General features: G+C 40.7%; 1 protein-coding gene across 1 annotated transcript in view; it reads left to right on the top strand.

The window, feature by feature from the left end:
* The first annotated feature begins 1140 nt into the window (after positions 1 to 1140).
* LOC104526509 (serine/threonine-protein kinase Nek6) overlaps positions 1141 to 21883 on the top strand; it is a 38208-nt gene continuing 17465 nt past the window's right edge. Inside the window, exons 1-6 of the mRNA XM_010169971.2 lie at positions 1141 to 1233; positions 9632 to 9772; positions 10924 to 10986; positions 14953 to 15063; positions 18424 to 18532; positions 19751 to 19858. Of these exons, the coding sequence (XP_010168273.1) occupies positions 1141 to 1233; positions 9632 to 9772; positions 10924 to 10986; positions 14953 to 15063; positions 18424 to 18532; positions 19751 to 19858 (625 nt within the window). The remainder of the gene's footprint in view (positions 1234 to 9631; positions 9773 to 10923; positions 10987 to 14952; positions 15064 to 18423; positions 18533 to 19750; positions 19859 to 21883) is intronic.

Genomic DNA, 21883 nt, shown 5'->3' with positions numbered 1-21883 from the left:
ATACTTGCCAAAACTCTTCAAACAAGTTTCTGGAAATGCTTGTGTTGGCCACCAAGTCTTCCCTTGTCACCATTACACTTCTAGTCACTGCTTAGGATGGCAAAAATGCGACTCTAGATGACGTGTTACCTAGGGTGTGTGGATAATGAACAGCATCGTTAAGTGAGCTCCAAAAACCTGTGTACAGCCCTTTGTGGGGAGAGGACGTCAGTGTGTTTGCTGTGCATGTTCTGTGTGTGCTGTGAGGGGATTTTGAGGACTGGCTTTGCTGGGGGCCTGGCCCCAGAGCTGGTGTGGAGTGAGGAGCACTGTGAGGAGCACTGTGAGGAGCGCTGTGATCCACAGTCAGTGTGTCCCCTGAACAGCTGATGAAATTACCAGGATTCGTCCCATTGTCAGGCTGAGCCGTGGTGACACCTGTAGCTCAGGTGTGGTTTTTGTTTCCTAGAAAGACTAGAAAATGTGTGTGTGTGTGTTCAGAAGATGTATCTGGTGGGCTTCCAGCCCACAGCCCCAAACTGCCCCTTGTTACCGCTGACTCCAGCGTTCCTGGAATCCACGCAGCTCTGTGTCGGAGGAGGATCAGTTCAGCATTTTTTTGCAGGGATCACGGTGCTGTTCCAGCACTGGGAATGTCTCAGCTGCCTGCTGGGCAGCTCTTGACACCCTCTGCACTTTATGATAGCGTTTTTGAAGGTGAGCAGACTGTCACTTTAGGTTATTGTGATGTGCTGGCCTGGAAACTGCAGCATCTGAGTCACCCTCTGCGGGGAGGGACCTTGTGAGAGGGTCTCGGAGCCAGGCGGGGGTCTGTGGGCATGCTTTTAATTTCTATAATTTTTGTAGGAAATTCTGCCAAACTGTCCCAGGGAAGAAAGGGGAGGAATCCGTCCTTGCTGCCTTGATGGGTCTGTGGGCATGCTTTTAGTTTCTATAATTTTTGTAGGAAATTCTGCCAAACAACTGTCCCAGGGAAGAAAGGGGAGGCATCCGTCCTTGCTGCCTTGATGCACAGCCACGTGTCAGCACCCCTAGAAAGAGTTCCTTGCTTTCAGTGCTGGATGGACAGTGATGAGACTTTTCTCTCCCCTCTTTCTTTTAACTCCAGCAGAACTGTGAGGCAGAGTTTGGTATGATACCATGGAAGGGCAGCATAACCATCCACATCATCTAGGGGACCAGAACAACCCTCTTTGCAAGCTGCCAGGGCAGGAATACCAGCATGATCCTCAGGTAAGAGCACGTGTCTCTTTAATCTTTCCCCTTCTGTGGTTTTTCCCCTTCCTTTTGTCTAGAGATTTCTTAGCATTTAGCCTTCCCCCTCCTCCCCCCTTTTGTTTATGGTGCAGTTACAGCAGTTTTAGGGCATATCCAGTTTGGGATTCTGCCAGCCAGCTAGGCAGAGTTTCCTGAATCCAGTTTTTTGATGATAATAAGAGAAAAAGGAAATAGTTTGAATTTTGCTTAAAGCAAGGATTTTAAAATCGTCTTATAAAAACATTTACTGCGTTGGCTTTGTCTTCTCTCTGGTTCTTTGAAGAAAGGGCCAAAGAAAAGCAGTTGGTTGTGTAAGTGAAATGTATTTTATCTCCTTTTATAGTTTAATAATAAATGCTGAAGAGGTAATTACCAAATACAATAAAAAGTTCACCCTACCTGACTGTAGGCTCTCTGACTTTGTTTCCTGTGAGTCTCTGGAGTCTCTCCCACAATGTATTTTGACGGTACTATTACCAAGTTTCCCTGTAGTGGCTCATACCTCTCTCTTTTCCCTGCCTTACCCCAGAATTGGGCTGAACTGGGGTTAGACTTGCATTCAGAGTACCAATCCTACCTTCACTGTGATAATGAAACTTGTATTTGGTGAATTCCAGCTGCTTGCCTTTTCCAGACTGTGTTTAAGTTTTACCTACATGTATTTTAGGGCCTAAACAAAAAGCACCATGGAAAAGCTGTCAGAAGGAAGCTGTGGAGTAACGTTACCTTGGGGAGGGGGCTGTGGGTGCTGATTTGTCATTCCAGACGTGCAGTCCAGTGGTGATCCAGTGGTGATCCAGTGGTGATCCAGTGGTGACCTGGGTTCCTCAGACAAGAAGTCGTTAGGGAAGCTGTGTCAAAGCACAGCACAGGGTTTGCAGCAGCACTCTGTTGCCTACACAGAGCACAGCCATGAATGTATCTTACACAGCACTGCTGGGAAAGTAACGTTGTATGGAGCAAAGCCCCCCTCTCCTAATGTAGCAATTTGTCATATTAAGTCATTTAATAATAATTGAATCCCCTTGATTAATCTCCTAGAATTAGCCAGTTGCATTTTGAGCAATTAGGGTTAATTACTGCCTCATTTGGCAGGATAGAGCCCCTGTAATTATTTCATGAACAAGATTAGGAAGTATTCCTGTGCAGCAGATACATTCATGGCATCTTGGAGCACATGTTAGAATTTGTAATGACATAGTTAAGTGTAATTAGTAGCTAATAATCTGTGTACTGCTGTTACGCTGATGCCGAGTGGGCTCATTTTGCTGGATGGTCATTGTTCAGTGAAACCTCCCCTCTACTCTGTTAATACCCACGTTGTGTTAATGGAGGTCTCCCAGTGTATTAACTGTTCTGAGCACGATCTAGTTTGGAATTAGGATTGCAGAAAGAAGACTTTCTTTGGTTTTGCTGTTAAAATAAAAATCTTAAAAGGCTGAATAACAGAAATATCCAATCTACCAGAGAACTGAAAAAAATGCGTCTCCCCATCAAACTCAGTTTAGAAATTAACAAAAACTGTGCTATTAGAGAGCAGGCTGCCTGACACTGATGGCATGATGTGATTGCTTATTACATATTTCTGATTTTTCATTTTGCAGGAACATAACTGTGTATAATTTTCCATTTTCTGGTACATATTACCCAGAAGAATCCAAAGTTACAGCATTTCTTTCTTCTGAAGTTCTAAGTAATGCATACGTGCTTGTGGAAGAGAGGGAGGTTTGGGAAGGAAAAATTGACCCAACTTGTCTTACAAGAAATGTCATGAATAGCAGAGGTAAAAGCTTAAGCAGAGAAACCAGAACTTGAGCTTTCAGAGTCTGGGAAAAGGAGGGGTTTTGTGTGGAATGGCCCTCTCTTCCTCCAGCCCTTTCATTCAAAACTCCTCTGTCACCTCCAGAAAGACCAGAGCAGCGGTGTGCTCCTCTAGTAGAAACTTTTCCTGTAATTACACTGCTTCCTAAAGCTTTTTTTTTTCTTTCCTTCTGACAGAGGTGTTATTTCTCTTTTATAACTGGTTAGTATAGAGCTCTGAGTGAGTGCATCAGACTTTTTCTGTCTTTTAACTACTTTAGTTTAGTGATAAGGTGACACGTTTGAGTAATGCTTCATATTTAGAAGTTTTCTAGAATAAGTGAATATATTGATATAAAAAAGGCCCAATAAAATAACAGTTTTGGCTTCTGACTCCCTTACCTGCCCAGCATCAACCTGATGAAGTTCGTCAGAAAGAGGCAGAACATTTTCCAGGAATGTTCCAGAGTGAAAGTGTCAGTTATTTAAATCTCTAGATTACTTAATCTGTAAAGCAGTAAGCAATGAAAGTTATTTAGGAGTAAATCGGTGATATAAAAATATGGAGATACAATTTTTAACTTAGTTTTCGTACTAAATAAGCACAAGAACTCACTAAAGGAGCAGCCTTTTTATGTGCTCACACAGCTTAGCAGCAGAGCTGTTCGTGGTAGTGTCATTTTGGTCTGTGGATTGAAAATAGATTTGAACTGGACATCTGGCAGCAAAGACTCTTCAATTTACTGTTTTCTGAAATGCTTAAATTATTTCTATGTTAATATGAATTTATTTGTGAATATCACCTTGGGCTAGTATTTTCAAGCTGGTATTTCTCTCTTGGCATAAACTACTACAAACATCTGCTGACAGGGATGTTAAAACTTTGAAATTCAAGCCAAGTTCTTCAGCAAACTTTAAATTCTAGGTAACAAGTCAGATTAAGGATATTTTATGATGACTGTATAGTCTAGTTTTGAAGCTGCAAATTGAAAAACCTGATGTATTCTTCAATAATTACTTGACTACCTGTTTGAAGGATAATCCATATTTTAAAAGTTTCCTCATCTCTTGTGAGCTTAGAAGTTTTTGGGTTTTTTTTTAATCAATCTGTTCTAACGTGTTCTCATAAATTCACACTGGAATTTCAGCCTCAAAGTATGCAAAATTCTTTTCAGGTAGGCATTATTGAATGGAGATGGGTGTATAATTTGAGACATCATAAAGAGGTTTGAAGCACTGATGTTGATAGTAAATCATTGCGTATAATGTGTATGTGCTGAACTGGAGGGGCTGAAGCTTCGCCATCTCCTGTCGCAGATGTCTTTTAAAGGTGAAATTAGTTTACAGTAAATGTCATTCAGATGAAGTATGCACTTTAGAAGCAAGGAAACCATTCCTTTAAAATTAATGATGCATTGCAAATATCAGAAAACCCCCTTATATCCAGCATAAAGATAATTAAAATTCAGGTCAGAAGTGTATGACTTAGTCGGGCTAAATTTTTTAATGAGATTTCAGAAAATTAATTGGGCGAGTATGTTTTTACTCTTCTGAAGAATATTTCATTTCATGGCTCTACAGGAACGATACTTTTATTGGCATCTAAAGATTGTAGCGTCTGACTTTTTAACTGTTGGTTAACCATTTAACAATTTTTAAGTCGATTAAAAATAATCTAAACATCTCCTGACCTTGTAGCCGTTTGTGCAGACTGATGACTAACGCCGGCTTTCCGGCACTAAAGCAACTGACTTTATTATTAATTAACATTAGCACTGTGGGTTTAGGTATTGTGTAATTAGCAGTGAGCATTTCCCCTTTTTTCAGCTCATTTGGGTTTATTTTTCCCGTGCCTCTGGGAGAAGCAGTCGTGCAGACATTGCTCTGCAGCACGTTGGTGCTTTACTGATACTGATGTCTTCAGTCTCTCAGTACCTTCCTTTGCCTGAAACGTCGGGTTAGAGGCTGCAGGAAATGCTGCTTGGTACAGTTTTCTCAGGACTGTCCAGGTTTTCCCCAGCTCTTAAATAATTACCAAGAGACAAATTTACTGGCCAAACAGTTCTTGAGATTGACAGACTTTTCTTATTCTTTCTTATCCCCAAATAAAAACTCTCAGCTGTACAACTACTCATTTTAAAAAATGCCATTCAGGTTAGCAGCTGTCCTACCTGCCTGTGGTCACAGCAGCGTGTGAAGGCTTGGGAGGGAATTTTACCAAATCTCCAGTTGGAAATTTGGGTGTGTTTGTATTCCTGCACGCTCAGAGAGTCGCCTGGGCTCAGGCACCTCTGGTACCACGGTGACAGACACCCCCAAAAATGTGGAAGCATGAGTAGAAACTGCATCCACACCCAGGAGCAAGTGTATAGCAGGGAGCTCCTAATAGTGTCATCCTCCATGTTTGCCTGGGTTGCTCTATAGTCTGGTGTATAGAGACTCCTATTAATCTTTAATTCAGTTTCTTATCCTTGCAGCATACCTGTTCAGGTCTGCACAAGATAATCTCACTGAAGTTTTTATTTCATTGGATTTTTTTTTTTTTTTTTAGTATTACAAAATCTTCCTAATTCTGTTTTGCAGAAAATCTTGTAACCCCTCAAAATTTGTGGCTGCAAGTTCTGGCAATATTCTCCCCGAAGTACTGTGACAAGGGCTGTCGTTCCATACTTCTGCCAGCTCTGAAATTGTTGCTCTCGCATCAGTGATTACATCTCAAAGAGAACATGGATACCAGAGATGTTGTCCAGAATAGCTTGTTCTTGGAATAATCTCTGCATTTCTTGTTACAAAAGAATAGCCTCTTTATTCGAATGAGGAATTAATTGACTTTAATCTTTGGTGACTTTTTTTTAATGGAACAGTGGAAGAATGAGGCTTCATTGTGTGGATGAAGAGAACAGCCTTTGTCTCAGAACTCGTTCTTCCCAGACTGTCCCCTTCCTGCTGCCGCCCTGGGAACAGGGGTGTGCAAACAGCCCAATTTTCATAGTGTTTCTAGAGGTCCAGTGGTTGGAAGGTGTTGTTGGTGGGGTTTTTTTTTTCTCCTCTTTTTTTCTTTTTATATCTTTTTTTTAATTCAAGCTCCATCACTGACCTTCAGACCCATTCTGCAGAGGCAGTGGTTTGGTTTTACTCTATTCATGCAGACCTGAACCCTTCACTGAGCCTGAGTCTGTCCTGAAAATGAGACAATCTATTTTTGATTAACAGGTTTGAAGATGATGGTGATGTCTAATTTTACACGCAGTTTGTGTGTGAAAATTCTGAGGTTTGCAGAAATAAAGATCATGGCTTATTTGAATGAATGGATAAAATTGTAGTGGTTAAACATGGAACGGCTTGAAAAAAATTGAGTTCTCCTTGTTGAAAGTCATGAAATAAGTGAAATGTGTGCGGGCCAGACTATAGGGCTGGTATTCTGAGGAGGGAGATATTTCTTAGCAATTCTAAACGTGTCCTTGGAACAGGATTTAGAAGAGTTACCTGCCTAAGTACAGTAAAGCGTAAGAGGAGGTTAATTTTGAAGGGCTGTATGGGAAATGGGCTGCTGTACTCAACAGGGAGCTTTCTGGTATGGTTTGGTCTAACCTGAGCATGCTCTCTGGTTCATACCATAATCAAACATCTAGCCTGTATGAAAGCTCCATTACTTTAATTAGGTCTGATAGGTTGTGATAGCAAATGCAAATCTAGGTCATTGCATATGTAAATGTGCAGCTGTAGTCCTGGAGGATGCCAGAACATATCAGCGAAGGTGTCCAGTCATCACCCGGCATTAACTCCAGCATGGCAAGCAGACTTTCTGTGCTCACCATGTGAAAGTGGTTGGGACACACACATACACCCTGTCACTTGCCTACCATTTATTTATATTTTCAAGTTAAGAAGTTGCTAGATATTCCTTGGCACACGCTTAAAATATTAATTTACACTTAAACACTCTTGGTTTAAACACACAATTTAATGATTTATGAAGGGCAAATGGATACCATCCTCAGTTGCAGCATGGATTTCTTCCTTAAAAAGAAAGTTTTATGGTTGTTGCTTCATCAAATCTTTGTTAAAACTCTTTTGTGAATGTTAACTCCAAGTTAGAAAAGCTTTTGCACAGACTTTCTTGCTACTCAAGAAGGGTGTGGCTCAGGGGGACATGTTCATGGTGGAGCAAATGCTTCGATTCCTTTCTAGTTTTTAATTAGGAAAAAGTGTTTTGTTTTATGTACTGACACCTTTGTTTTGCCTGGGTGAAGCTGTTTGACTGGGCAGTTCAATTAATTTGCTTAGTAGCTGATAGGTAAAGAGGTTGGGAAATGGGAGAGGTTCCTGGTTAGTTACCAGTCAAGTTGAACAAATAGTTGTGTTCTGAGTTTCTTCTGCTGAACTGTTTAAAGGAAACACTTGATGCAGTTAGCTGTGTATTTCTGTGTGACTGCAGGTTCCAGTGCTGCCTTCTTATTTGTGGAGGTTACTGATTGTGAATTAGAAGTTTTATTGTGTCATCTTTAGCCTAGAGAAATTAAAACCGTTTTTCATAGTATGAAAATATTTAAATGCTCACGGTGGTAGATGGAAAAATTTACCTGTGGCCTTGGCATTTCAAAAATAATTACTCAAGGTGTCGTTTCATCTGAAAAGGAGTGGGTTTGCTCTTTTAGGGAACTTAAACCGAGAAAGCTGATGATCATGATGGCCTGGAGTTAAATTTCCAGTTGTGTGCCTACTTGAATTAGCAGACATTGGCTGGCCATTATGGTGCTGCGTTTTTGTCTTCTCTGGAGTTCATAACCACCTGAGCTCTTCAGTTTGGCAGCAGCCCTCTCTTCTGTAAGTGCAGAGCTTTCTCCTCAGCAACTTCTCCATGACTGACACAGGGCAGTGGTGTGGAAGTGGAGGACAAGCTCCAGCAACAAACAGCCTTTCACTGCCGGAGAGATGAGGGGGAAGGTGACAGCAGAAAGACCTGGTCTTGTCACTGTCTGGTTGTGATTCCTGTCTGCATCTCTGTCATCAGCGTTTATAAAACATGATCGTTTCTCCCGAGGATGCCTGCAGCACAGGAGCTTTCGTTGTGGGGATTTCTCCTCTGTTTGTTGTGATAAAGATGCTGTAATGGCAACAGTTTCAAAATACCCTGTCTTGGTTGATTGGTGCAGTTTGTGGGTCAGAAATTACTATTTAGGGGACTTTGAGTTTTCTTACAAACAGTGAATTTTACAACTTTGTTTACAAAACCTCTGCCAAGTAACTGATTGTAGTTTGGAGTAGCACAGACCCCTTGAAATCGGGAAGCTTTTTCAAATGTCTGATTGATACTTGTTATTGTTTGTTGACTAGCAGTCACTTTTATTTCTATTGCAGAGAAAGTAAGTCCAGACTTACTCATCAGAATAAATCTACCCTGTAAGAGATCCTCACACTTTCTTGTGTGTAGTGCTGGCAAAAGACGCTGGACAGAAAGCTTTCCCTGCATTTTAAATTTTACTTCCAGCCCCACCCCTCAGTGTTAGGAAATGACAGTGGTAGCAATAGTCATCTCCTTAAAACATCCTGCTCTCCCTGGACACCTGTGCTGGGATTTTCTGCTGAAGATCCAGCTGTAAACACTGGCTGCGTCCCTGGGACACTCTCCCACCCAGCTTTTGGTGTGTACTTGTCTTTTTGTGGTTTTCAGTGGGAAATCTGAAATGGCTCAAGCTTAAAACATCCTACTTGGTGTGCAAGGCAAGCTTTAAGTAATTAATTTTCATAATTGCTTTTTTAAGCATTGGTTAGCAGCCATGTTAATTACAGAAGAGAGCAGAATGGCTCTAGGGAGCAGTTCCTGGTCCATGGAGTAGGTAATCCTCGTTACGCTGTGTGTACCTGCCTGGCCGGGTGTTTACCTGAGACTGCTCTGAAGTCGGCATCAGCATCTCCCGAGTGGCACAAGCAGGCAGAGTTGATGAGAGGATGTGTAACTAGGGAGACGGCATTTGGGAACTAATTAGTTACTTACACGGAAGGCAAGACTTTATTTCCTTTTTAAAAAAATCATTTAACTTAATTCAGCCCATGTTACTCATACATTTACTAGGAAATAATGCATTTATGGTCACAATTATCGATAGACTGATCAGCCTGGATTAAATTCTTGACCATCAGAAAAGAGAGCAAGAGGGTGTGCACATTCGGTGATCTGAACCCTGTTCTGTACCTTTCTGGTGGCTCTTACTGGTTTTATGCTTTGGTTTGGTTAATATTTCACACGGGTCCCTGCTGTTAGGGGGATGTGCGTGCTGCGCTGTTATATCATGACTGCTCTGGTACAGTGTTGTCTGAAGTGGATAAAGAACATTGAAGGTGGGAAAAGGAAAGGCAAACCATTCTGTGGCCCGTTGTACAACAAATCAACACCAAATTTCTTTGTCTTTCTTGCTGGGCAGTCCTTACTGTGAGACATTTATCCTCCTAAATATGATCAGCCATAGGAACCACTTGTCTGCAGCCATAAAGACAACAGATGAGGGACCAAGTTTATGGTTTTGCATCACTTTTTCTGGTTAATTGGTGTAATTTCTTTTGACCTGAACAGAGACATTTGACGTCGTACCCATATCGCTGCACACTGGCAGATTTTCAGATAGAGAAGAAGATTGGACGAGGACAATTCAGCGAAGTTTACAGAGCAACTTGTCTTCTGGACAGAAAACCTGTGGCATTAAAGAAAGTTCAGGTGAGCATTTAAGTTCAAAGTCTTACTATTTAGCATGAAGAATGGAAATGTTTTAAGTGTCCACACAGACAACTTTGAGTCAGGTACCTCTTTCAGTGTCCTTTTGTCAGCAATAATAATGCAATAAAATACTTTCTAAATTGAGGGTTTAAGGTTGAGAGCGCTGGATGATCTGAATTGATATTTTTATATTGAAAAACCCAGCACTCTTCTTATTTTATTTGGCTGGGTTTTAGTTTCGTTATTTTATTTATTTATTTATTTATTTATTTATTTATTTTACTTTATTACTTAAGGAATAAAGAATAATGCTCCTGAAGCTCTCAAAGCAGTTTTACAAATACTAATGAAGTCAGGTTAAGCTTCATGGTGCTGAGTTTACATGTGGGTACAAGAGGATGAGGGATAATGTTTCTATATCAGAATTATGTGGCAGTAATGCAATTTCATATGTATTTTCAATTTCACTTTTTACTTTATAGAAAGGGTTCACTCAATTACTGTTAAATGAATGTGAAGGAACAGGGCCCTAAAGCGATAGAGCTGGGAGTCTGCCATCGCGACACGGAGGGCAAAATGCCTCTCCTTGCTGATGGAGCTTGAGAAGAGTTTCTGAAAAAAACTCTATAGAATTGTAACTTGCCTTAAAATATTGTGTGGTGTTCAGAACAGCATTTTGTTTGAAGAAATTTGCCTTTAATCCTCCAACAGATCCTTTAAACTCTCGTTTCTAGTGACTTACTCTCTAATTATTACAGAATTAATATTAATGCTCAATATTATTGTTAGTTATTACAGAGAAATCAGTGGAAGCTATATCTCTGTTTAAAAGAAATAAATCTATTTGCCATGTGAAATTAATAGTAACTAAACTCTGTTTTGAAAACCATGACAGCAAATTCACAAACGAGTATCTTTTTTTTGGTGCTCAGAATGTTGCCTACAGATTCTAAAATTAATTTTACCCTATTGCTAGCCCTTTAGTGGTTTCAAAATAAAGAAGACATTGCTCTTTGATCTGGGGGTTGTGTGTGTACTCATTACAGTAGAGGGTGTACAAACTGGGACGGGAAAGACCAGTTTCTTGTTAAAATACAAAATTCCTTTTTGTTGTTGTTTCATTTTCATCTTCTGTGTTCTTGTCTCTGAAGATTTTTGAAATGATGGATGCCAAGGCCAGGCAAGATTGCATTAAAGAAATTGACCTCCTGAAGGTAAGAATTTTTACAGTGACTTTTTCCATTTTTTTTTGTTTGAGGAAAAATAAAATCCTTTCCAGGTTGGCAAGGGCCACTTACCTTTTACAGCAAATAAAGCTTATATGGCACACACAGTGATCTTAGACTGTGCTTTCCTTTGCAAGCCAGAATGCCTATATAATGCAAGAGTTTTGTCTTAAAGCTTAATTTTGTTGAGTTTTCTGCCTGTAGTCTAAGCAATCTATTAAAAATCTTCCTGTCATAAAAAAACAAGTACTCTTCTTTCAGAGAGGCATGTAAATTCTGTTTTAATTTTTTTGTCAGTTTAAAATAAACTAATTCATGATCTAGCTAAATGGGAGAAGTTTTGTAAAGTATTAAATAATTCATTTTGTAAATGATTTTTAGATATTCCTATTTAAATTGTCGACTTGCATTCGTGCAGCTGCAGACAAAGCTTGAGTCTGTAGCGAAGGCGTACAGGATGGACGTGAAGACGGCAGCTTTTGTGAACGTGATCCAGCTGCCTGACAGCCATGGAGAAAAATAATGCCAACATTCCCATTTAAAAAAAGAATTAGTGATATCTGGGGGTTCTGGGTAATAAAGCAGTTTTGTCTTGAGCTCTGGTTGTGGAAGATGTCCTAAACCTGCACAGGATTTATTCAGAGCAGAATATGCAAGTTCATTAGAATCAGAGGAGAGGCGACTTGCCCACCAAGAACCGGGGATACCGAAGTGGCTGAGCAGTGAAAGCAAATATGATACATTGAGCTAAATAGGGTTGGTAAAACGGAATTGTTTGGCACAGTGTTTTATAGAAGACTAGGACACATTCTGGTAAATTAATTTCACTAGGGGTGAAGAGAGGTTTTTAATGGTTGTGGAATGTTGTACTAACATGCTGCTTATTATGCAAAACATTCCTGTGCTGGTAGTTTCATTGTTATTTATTGTTGAATGTCACCAAATCTTCCTGCTTGGGCAGGTGTGTAGAAGCATCCAAGGAACTGAACTCTGAGTACGTGAACAAGTCAGTTTGATGAATCCCGTTGTATTAGGGATACAAAGGGGATATATTCTTAATGCTGCCTATAGTTCCCTTCCTGCAAATGACTGCTGCTTTGCAAGTCAGAGCCAACAAAACCATTGAAATTTATCCAGGATGCGTGTAGCTCAGTTTCTGAGAAGGTCAGCAGATAATAAGTAAAAGGTGATAAAAGCTGGAATTCCAGTTTGGAGCTGGCCAGGCTGGGTGGTCAGTGTGTTTGCTAACCCGGCCGGCTGATCCCTGCCGGATCCGCCAGACAAGTGTCTGTTTCTCAAATAAATGACTTATTCTCAATAATTTTAATTTCAGTACTTTTAGTGTCATTATAATATAATAAAATACCTTTGACTTCCTAAATTTATCGATTAAGATAATTGTTCTCATGTCTAGAAGGTGTAAGGACCCAGTTCAGCCCAGTATTTCAGAGTGTGTGTAAATCTTGCTCAGTTAAACTTCTTTTCATCACTGCTGATGTGAAGTACACGTCTGCCTTGCAGTTGTCTAGTGCCTGGCTGTATAATATGGGATATTCATATTTTTAAAACTTTGTTGCTGATGGCTGGTATGAGGTATTTATAGAGTATGACTAAAACAACTTGCTGTAAGAGTTTTTCTTTGTCGTTTTTATTTTTGATGTAGACCATTGAGGAATTTGTGAAGGAATTACACAGACTTGCTGTAGTCCATATCAAAACATTACTTGGTCTTTTTTGTTCAAAGACTTCTGTGTGACCATGAAAACAAAGGGGTTTTTTTTGGTGATTACCAGATGAATTATAATTATTCAAAATTTTCCAGAAGCCAGACATAATTGTATATTACTTTCCATGTAATTCTGGCTGAAAGGTTTAGGTAAAGCAGCTCAGTAACATGGCTGTAATCAGCATTTGGGCTGCCAGCACCCACACTCATTCATTTAGAGGTGACTTACCCTTCCGCACGCCTCTCGCTGACAGTGCTGCCGTGCATACACATCAGGCATTAGCTGCCATCAAACTTTTAGGATGCATTAAAGAAATAGCAAATCTCATTAAGCCAAGATAAAGTGTAATCTTTTGTGCATGTCAGGATCTGTGAGAATGAATATACTTTCCTTCCGACAAAAGAAATTTCAGATAGTCTTCTCCATGCCACAAATACGATATTATAAATGAAACCCCAGCATCAACGTATTTATTTAAGATAAGAGTGACAAAAAGGAGAGTGGAGGATAGAAGTTTGGCTCTACCTGGCTGTTGTGGGAACAGAGAGTTGAAAGGTCAGTGAAATAAATGGTAGGAAAAACATACACATCTGCATTCACCCCTCAACAAGGTGATGGGCAGTCTGCTCTGTGTCCTGTCAGAGGAGAGGGTCTGGTGAGGCTCCTCCTAGAGCTCTCGTCCCTCTGCTCAGCTTCAGCAGAGCAAGGTGTCAGCTTCTGCCGCTGCCATGGGAGACCTTGGAGATCTGCTCATCAAAGGAGTGGTCACAGAAGTCAGCGTGGTGGCATGGGTGTTTGGCTTGTTTGCTTTTAACTTTCTACAGCTTCACTGTAGCAGAAGAAACATCACTCTTTAGATCTAATGTTTCCTCCAATGAATACAAACCATCAGCAAACACTATGTACGCGCTCTCACAAAAAATGCATTTGCAGTCTTTATATCAGTTAAGCAGTGCTGGGTCTGAGTAAGTTGGCTGTTGTTCCACCTCTCCAGAAGTGTGGAGTTGTGGTTTGATGTTGTGTTTTATTGGCACATGGTGTCAAGGCTTGTTTGAGTGCTGGGACTTCCCAGTGCCTTGGGATTGGCTTCACTACACCTGCAAGAGCAGTGTGTGCTACCCCAGCACGAGGGGTGTGAGATGGTGTGAGCACCCTGGTGCCATCAGTGGCTATTCTGCTTGTGGGTTTGGTGCTTTTTTTTGGCTGGAAGTTGATCTTTGATTGATGTACCTGAGAGCAGACATTTAAAAGAGATGTCACCAGAAAGGGTGGCCTGTTTATTTATTTCAGGCTGGCCTTGTGGGAATGCTCCTCTCCTGATGCTGCACATGGATCCCATTAACGCTAACGTGTGCTGGTGTGGAGGCATCGCAGAGGAGAATCTGTCCCCTCATGTGCATGCAAGAGGGGTGATTAGCATGGTGGATCAGAACAGTGTTTCTTTTGGCTTTGTCACCCCTGGAACAGACAGGTTGAGGCACAGCTGTTTAGTAGATGAAATGCTCACTTTAGTAGTTTCTAAATTTACTGCATTTCTAAGAGCACAAGAGAAAGATCATCTAGTGCAAAGTGAGCAAGAGAGAGTGAAGGGAGAGCTCTAGATGCTGCTTTATCTTCTAAGCAGTTACAGTTTTCCACCTTAAGAAATTCAGATGTAAAATAGTAAACTAGAAATTTAAATTTGTTGAGCCTGTTTCTTGATTTAGTCCTGTGAGTAAAGCATAACTGAGAAGATGGAAATTTTTGGAAATACAGGAGGAAAAAAATTTAAAATACCAGTTGTGAATATAAGGAAAAGCTACACTGAAATGAAAAAAGTAATTGGTGAGGATGCAAGTATAAATAGAAAAAGAGATCTCAGGGAGTACTGTAATCAGCAGTTGGGGGCCTTTGTCTATATTTAAAAGGGAAAAAAAAATCAATTACTGCTTTACAAAGTTTCTTTGAGGACACAGCTTTTCTGTTCAAAACTCACAAAATATTTAAAAGCAGTTTCACCCTGTTTTGGGCCGTATTGTTCTTTAATTAAAACAGTTTTATTGTGCTGTGCTTGCGATAAATGATATTTCTTACAGGATTTCTGTCTCTAATAACCCAGAGCACAGTTTGTAGTTGCACCTGTTACAGAGTGTTTTACATAACAGTTAGAAGAAGGGCACAGGCATTGTGTCTTGGAGTTGTTACTACAGCATTAGAGATTTTCTTCTTTCCTTCCCTCTGTCTGCAGCAACTGAACCACCCCAATATAATTAAGTATTTGGATTCTTTTATTGAAGACAATGAACTTAACATCGTCCTGGAACTGGCCGATGCTGGTGATCTCTCTCAGATGATCAAGGTAAGGAGGTGTCAGCTCTAGAGGTGCTACACGCTGTCAGGGTCGGCAGACACGAGGCGGTGGGTTGGGCATGTCTGTGCTAGAAGCACTTTTATTCTCCTCCAGCACTTTTGGGTGTTGCAGCCCCTCAGGTGCTTCCAGAGCCCAAACCAAAGTGTCTGGTGGTGTTTTAAATACACTGGGCTATGCCGCTTGCTTCTGGTCGCTGCTCTGGAAGGGAGCAAGCCTCTGTATGATTTGGTGTGTCTCATCTGCATGGTTGATTTATCCCATCTGTGATTGATGGGGACACTTAATTATTGTTGGGTTCACTGTTCACGTAGCCTGTCTGCTGCTCTGAAGACATTCCAGGAAGTGTATTGACTTTCTTTGCAAGGGGGATTTGGGTTTGAGAAAATGTTTCAAGTACTTGTTCTTCTCTTATGTTGCTCTTAGGAATACTTGTATTGCTGCAAACCAGCTTTAGTTAAGCTGTTACCACCTGCTTTTATATTTTCTTTGACATGTTAATCTTTAGACATACATCCCTTGTGAGAACAGATGTGTTATATCATGTTTGTTAGCACTCCCAACCTTCTCTCCATGTTTTACCTGTTTTTTTGCCATCATTATTCTGTAATTATCATAAACGAATGTTTGGAAAGTTCTCCTCCTCCTTGTTGTCACAGTTAAAATATCTTATTAACAGATTTGTTTTCTTTGCCAGCAGAGCTATGAGGCACTAGGCCAAAGGCTGTCAAATGAGTTATCCATTTAGTCCATAGTCAGAGGCGAAATTTACAGTATCCATGAAAATCTGCTCCATCTCCCAGGAGAGTCCCCCTGGGCGAGCGAGCTGGGAACAGGCAGTTGGCAGAGCCCTTCTGGGGAGAGCCCCGCAGTTCCCGTCACTCTTGGTTGGGCTCAGGGGGTTGTGGAGTCAGGGCTTGTCCTTCTGCCCGGGGAGAGCTCGGGGATTTTTATTTTTCACTGTTTTCTTGTGGCTTCTTGTGTGTTTTACCCTTTTCCCAACAGATCCTGGGAAACTTGCAGTTTATCTCAGGCTTTTTGTAGTTCCAGGGGAAAAAAGTGAGGGCTGGGAGAGCAGGAGTTAGGGCTGATCATCCTGGGATGGGCAAGTGTTAACTCTTGATTTTTAACTCTTAGCTTATAAAAAGTTTTACCTACATAATTGTAAGCTATAATAATATCAAATACTTTTTTTTCTGTCACTTACAGTTTTTAGTTTAAAACATGCTGATAAATATGTCATTTATCTATCAGGGTTAGTTACTGAATTTTTTTCAAGTTACTTTTTATGTCATTATAAATAGGAGTTACACTTTCCAAAACATAAATTGTACATTCTTAGGTTGTTAACTTGGACAGGACTGGAACTTGGGTTCTTTCTGCCAGCGCTCCCTGCTCTGCTCTGTTTTCCCATGTGTTTTATTGCAGGCATGAAGAAGATGCAGTAACGTTTTTTTTCAAGGTCATATAAATTATGTTTTTCCATTAGTGCAAATCTTGGAATTTTTTATTTTTTAATAGAGAACCAGGAGGGAACAAAAGTCTCCTCCTCAATGTAGCTTTAATTACAGAAGGGGGGTTTGCCTCCCTGCCCGTCTGTGTCCCCCACGCCCCTCCCATCCCTGGGGAATTGAAGCTTATGTGAGGATTTTCAGTTTGGAGGAGGTGGTAGGAACAGCAGTAACAACGCTCTGAAGGTGCGAGCGCGATAAAAACAGGGACTGGCTTTGTCACGCCCCCGGTAGCTGCATTATTTATGAGCTATTGTAAAGCTGGTGTAAGGGAGTGCTGCAGGATAACCCACTGGAGAGTTGGGACTTCCTTGTAAATGTCAGGCAAATCTTATTGGACATGACATTTAGAAAATTACCACTTGTGGTCCTGCATATCCACTCTTAAATACTTCAATGAGAATGAAATAATTTTATCGTGTGTATAACACTTTATCCCTCACCCTCCGTAATTCCTCTATGCTCTCTATCAAGTTTTGGTTTGAAACTGTTGCAATCTGTCAGATTTGCTGCCTGGGGAATTGCACAGTCCTGCCCCTTCACAGCTGATCTGCACGGGAAAATTTGCCGTTGCTTGAGTCAAACACGAACCGGTAACAGCATTTCACATAAAACAGAAAATGTGACAACGGACATCAGATGTCTGTACTGAGAGGAGACAGCACAAGATGCAGAAAGGGGCAACAACCAGTTCCCTCCCTTTATTCTCGCTCTTGCGTGCTGCCGATGGAAACTCTCCAGGGTGCGATGCAAAAGAAAAGCGGTTGCAGCATGCTGGAAGGAGTACAGCGTTTCAGAGACAGTCGTTAGCCAGTGACACCTTGTACATCAAAGGATGAGGATGAATCTCAAACCTCTGGAAGTGTGGTATAAGTGTATTTTGTTAACGCTCTGGGTGAAGAGCTGGCTCGGTGTCTAGCACAGGAAGAGGCAATGAGAAGTCCGGGACCCGTAATCCGGAGTCGTGCGGCTTTGGGATGCCTTGGAGGAGGCGGTGTACGCAGCTGCTGTGCGTTTCGGAAATGGAAGAAGAGTAGTTGAGGATACATCATGTTTAGCCTTCTGTGATGCGTGCAGCTGGTTATTTATTCCCGTAATAAGTTGCTCGGGAAGAAGACTTCAGCATTGCAGAGAACTGTCACCACACTGCACTCATCGTATGCGTTTCAGTGACGATTATTTTCCTTGAGAGCTGTTGGCACCCAGAGGTCCATTTGAATCCAGACTCAGCTGTGCTGGGTGCTGTGTAAATACACACAAAACAGTCTTTTTCCAGATCTGTGTGTCTCTTGCTCACTAGTGTCTTTCTGTCTCACTAGAGATAGTTCAGTTAATTTAGTATTCCTGTTATGCATGAAATAGAATATATTATTCTACCTGATCACAGAAGAAACATGGATGCTTTGCTGATGCTCTGGCCACCTTTTAAAAAGGGGAAAGATTACCTTGGTGTTGTTAATAGACTGTACAACAAAGAGTGTTTACAATACTTTTTTTTTTTTTAATGATCTTTTGTTACTTAAGGCAAAATATTTGAGACATTTGTTGTTTTGAGGCATTAAATATGTTTTGCAAGGTAATTAAGGAGATGAATGCTAATTATAATTGGTGTCCATTCAAAAATGTCAAACCTATTTAAGCGTATTTTTCATGATAGTTTTAATTAGTGAACTGCACTGAAGTTTACATACAGAGAGAAGGAGTTACAAGGTAATCAGAAGAAAAGTCGTGCTGCTGCAGATCTGGGAGACATGAGCAACACGCAGCTGACTGACACGAGTCCCGGAACAAGTCAAATATGTTGCTTTTTCACTGATCTTTTATTTATTTCCTCCCACAGTATTTTAAAAAGCAGAAACGGTTAATCCCGGAAAGGACGGTGTGGAAATATTTTGTGCAGTTATGCAGTGCAGTGGAACACATGCACTCCCGCAGGGTGATGCACAGAGGTAACATTAATTCAGTCTCTTTTCACTGAATAATAATATAATGTTCCAATTAGTAAGCGCCTACATTCAAAAACAATTATGCTGATGTTCAGCCAATGCATGTTTAGAGAGGCTGGAGCTTGCAAGATGGATTTCTCCTTCTGTCTCTTTGCCTCATTGTTAAAGGATTCAGTCCGAAGTGAGTGTGGTATTAAGAAGATGAGCTGCTTTGTATTCCAGACACTGATATTAAGTAGAAGTGTCAAACTTGCCATTAGAGAAGTGTCAGAAGTAAAATGCTGAGACTACTGGATACAGTGAACTCGGAGAAATAGTCTTCATTATATTAGCTGTGACCTTAGAGAGTTTAGAAGAGTTTTTCTGTCTTGTGAGCTTTTCTGAAATATTAATACAAATATGTCCCACGCTTTCAGAACCTGTTCTCCATTTTCATGAATTATTTTTGAATCTCTTAGAACTTTTCGTTAACTTTGAGCTCTATCCAAAAATTATGTTGCTTCTTTTCAGCGTAAATGAAAAGCTTTGTGAAGGACTTGACCCAGGAAATGCAGATATCGCAGAAGCACCAGTACCAATCTCTGCTGCTTGTTATTGCCTTTATCCTGAATTCTTCACTGTTTTTTTAGTAATATGATATAATTTTTGCTTCTTTATACATCCCCTGATGCAGTTTATCAGTTGTGCCTGAATTAGATCTGTAATTAGTGGCTGAAGTTGGAGCCTTATACATTGAATCTGCCTTAATGAGAGGAAAGAGCCTCACTAGCTCTTGGGAAACTGGGGTTCTAGTAATTTTTACACTCTGTGAACAAACTGGGCTGTGTAGAGCCCAGAATTTATGTGTGTGTGGGACACTAATTTGCCCTTGCTGTGAGGGGACCGTGGTGGGCAGTACAGTTACCTGTAGAAAATGATTCTTTCCAAAGAGAAGCAGACTTATTTCTTTGATTTCCACCAGTTAAAAAGGTTGCCTCTGTTCTGTGCTGTTTGCTACATTTTCCCTCACTGGTATTTCTTGTGTTCTGGGAAGTATCTTCTGATTTTTGTGTACGGGCAGAGCTTGAAGTCTTGGAAGATTCAGCTTATCAAAGCTGTAAAGAAACACGGTTCTGCTCGAGCCTCTTTTGTACAGAGAGCGCTCCAGGCTATGTTTCTATTGCAGTATTAGGACCAAATAACCTTTTGTGGCTTTGACCTTTTACCTTTTTCTTCTTGCAGACATAAAACCAGCCAACGTGTTTATAACAGCCACAGGGGTGGTGAAGCTGGGAGATCTTGGATTAGGTCGGTTTTTTAGTTCTAAAACCACCGCAGCACATTCCTTAGGTAAGATGGCACTTGTACAGTTGTCAGCTGTGATGTTCAGAAGCAGCGATGTCTGCCTTCTTGCTATGACAGAAGCTTGATTCAGTGGACACATACAATGTTTTCTGTGATGTGTATTTTAAATGCTCTTCATATGAAATGAAGAGGTATTTTTTGGTTTAAACCTCTGCTTGATGTTTTTTCTGGAATGGATATTTTTCACTGGCCTGGTAAGTGTATGATTCATAGCAAAGGTAACAAATGCAGCTTTTCCACTCCCAATGGCATGTTTGTCTGCACTCTGCTTACTGGAATTGGATGTTACACCACCACCATTTTTAGCAGATGCTGGTCAGCAGTCTTACCCTCAAGAGGGGTTGTGACTGTTGTCTGAGGTGAGGGAAGAGTTCAAAGCCCTCACAGTTCATCCGTCCCAGAAACGGACTTCACTTGAAACTCAGCTTAGGCTTTAAAGATCCACGTTTTCTTAAGGCCTTCGACGTATTTCAAGGCGGTTTTCCTGCTCTTCTGTCGGTTCAGCTAATTGTTCTTGCCAAAGCCTAGTATCTTGCTTTTATTCTCACTGAATTGGGTGCCGTTTCCAGACTTGGCAGTCGCTCTGGATTTTTATTCTGCACGCTGCCCTGCTTTGGTTCATCCCAGCTTCTTGTTGCCCACAAAGGCAGTAGCCTCGGCCCCCCGTGTTAATGCCTGTGCTGAGCAGAACCAGAGCTATTGGCTGCCTTGCAGGACTTCACTTGAAGCAGCCCTCTGCTTTGACAGGGAGCTGTTTTCTGACCAATTTTGCATCCATTAAGTAGTTTAATTCGGACAGATTTAATGGTTTACTTACAACTGACGTTACAAACCTTTGATAAAAGTGTTAAAGTTGTAATACATCTGTTGCTTCTGTTTCCTTCCCTCTGAAGCCTCTTACTTTATCATGGAATAAAATATATCATTTGTCATTATGTTCTGTGGACCACTCATGATGATGGTGATTCTTTTCTTGTTCTTTTTTCTGTGTTTACAAGTAGCATGATTATACCTCCAGCATTTTTCTGAGAATTAAGTTGACTGGTTTAGAGCATCTGGGTTCTTCTCTCCCTCATTTTTACAGTATATACAACTCATTCTTACGGTATAAAATAATTCATAATTGTGTCTGTAACCTCTTGAGAGGTGATTGATTTTCTGTTTTTATTAATGTGTCTGGTTTTTGTGTCACAAAGCTACTTCTGTGTTACAGCAGTGAAGGAACTTTGGGTTTTATGCAGTATGTAAACTCTTACATTTAGCTCTCAGTTGATTTTGGAGCACGTGTTTGTTTCACTGGTTTTCTTTATGCAGTTTCCTCCAGTGAGTGTGAGTGTTGCTCCATTGTTTCCTGTATGTGTATGAACTTAACTGATAATACTCACCAACAACACTGGGGCTTCTCAGTGCACAAGAAAGGGAGATATATGTCCTATTCTGTGTGTGCTTAAAGAAAAGAGACATATCTACACTTTACTTTGATCAAATATTGGAAGATATTATACATACACTATACATAGTAGATTAAAATCAGTCCTCTTCATAGAAAGTTACAATCACATCATCCAAACAGGCAAAAATATGATCCTGTCTAATTATGTGATCTTATCTAGTTTGACTGCTGCACTTATTATTTTAATAAGAATAAATTGGGGCTTGGAAGCTGGCTGCACATGTAAGCCGAGCTTTGTGACCTTTGTCAGGGTTGCTCTCTCTTAATTGAGAAAGCTTGTGTAGGAAGAGTTGAGCCTCTTGTGCACGAACCTTGCCCTTCCTCAAATCAACAGCATCCTGGAAACAGGTGGGGAAGGTGCAAAATGCTGGAGGAGTCGTGGTGAGTGATGCTGAAGCCAGCGCGTGGTGGCGTGGGAGGGATGGACACAGCGGTTCTTGTGTCCAATCAAAAGAACAGTTTAAAAAGAAATAAAAAATATGCAGATTTGAAGTTTAGGGTTTTTTAGTGTGGGGTTTTTTTTGTAATTTGCCAGACATATAGGTTTTGTAGCAGCA

Source organism: Antrostomus carolinensis, unplaced genomic scaffold, assembly GCF_000700745.2.
Source record: "Antrostomus carolinensis isolate BGI_N321 unplaced genomic scaffold, ASM70074v2 scaffold25066, whole genome shotgun sequence".
NCBI lineage: Eukaryota > Metazoa > Chordata > Aves > Caprimulgiformes > Caprimulgidae > Antrostomus > Antrostomus carolinensis.
This window is presented reverse-complemented; position numbering and strand designations above follow the sequence as displayed.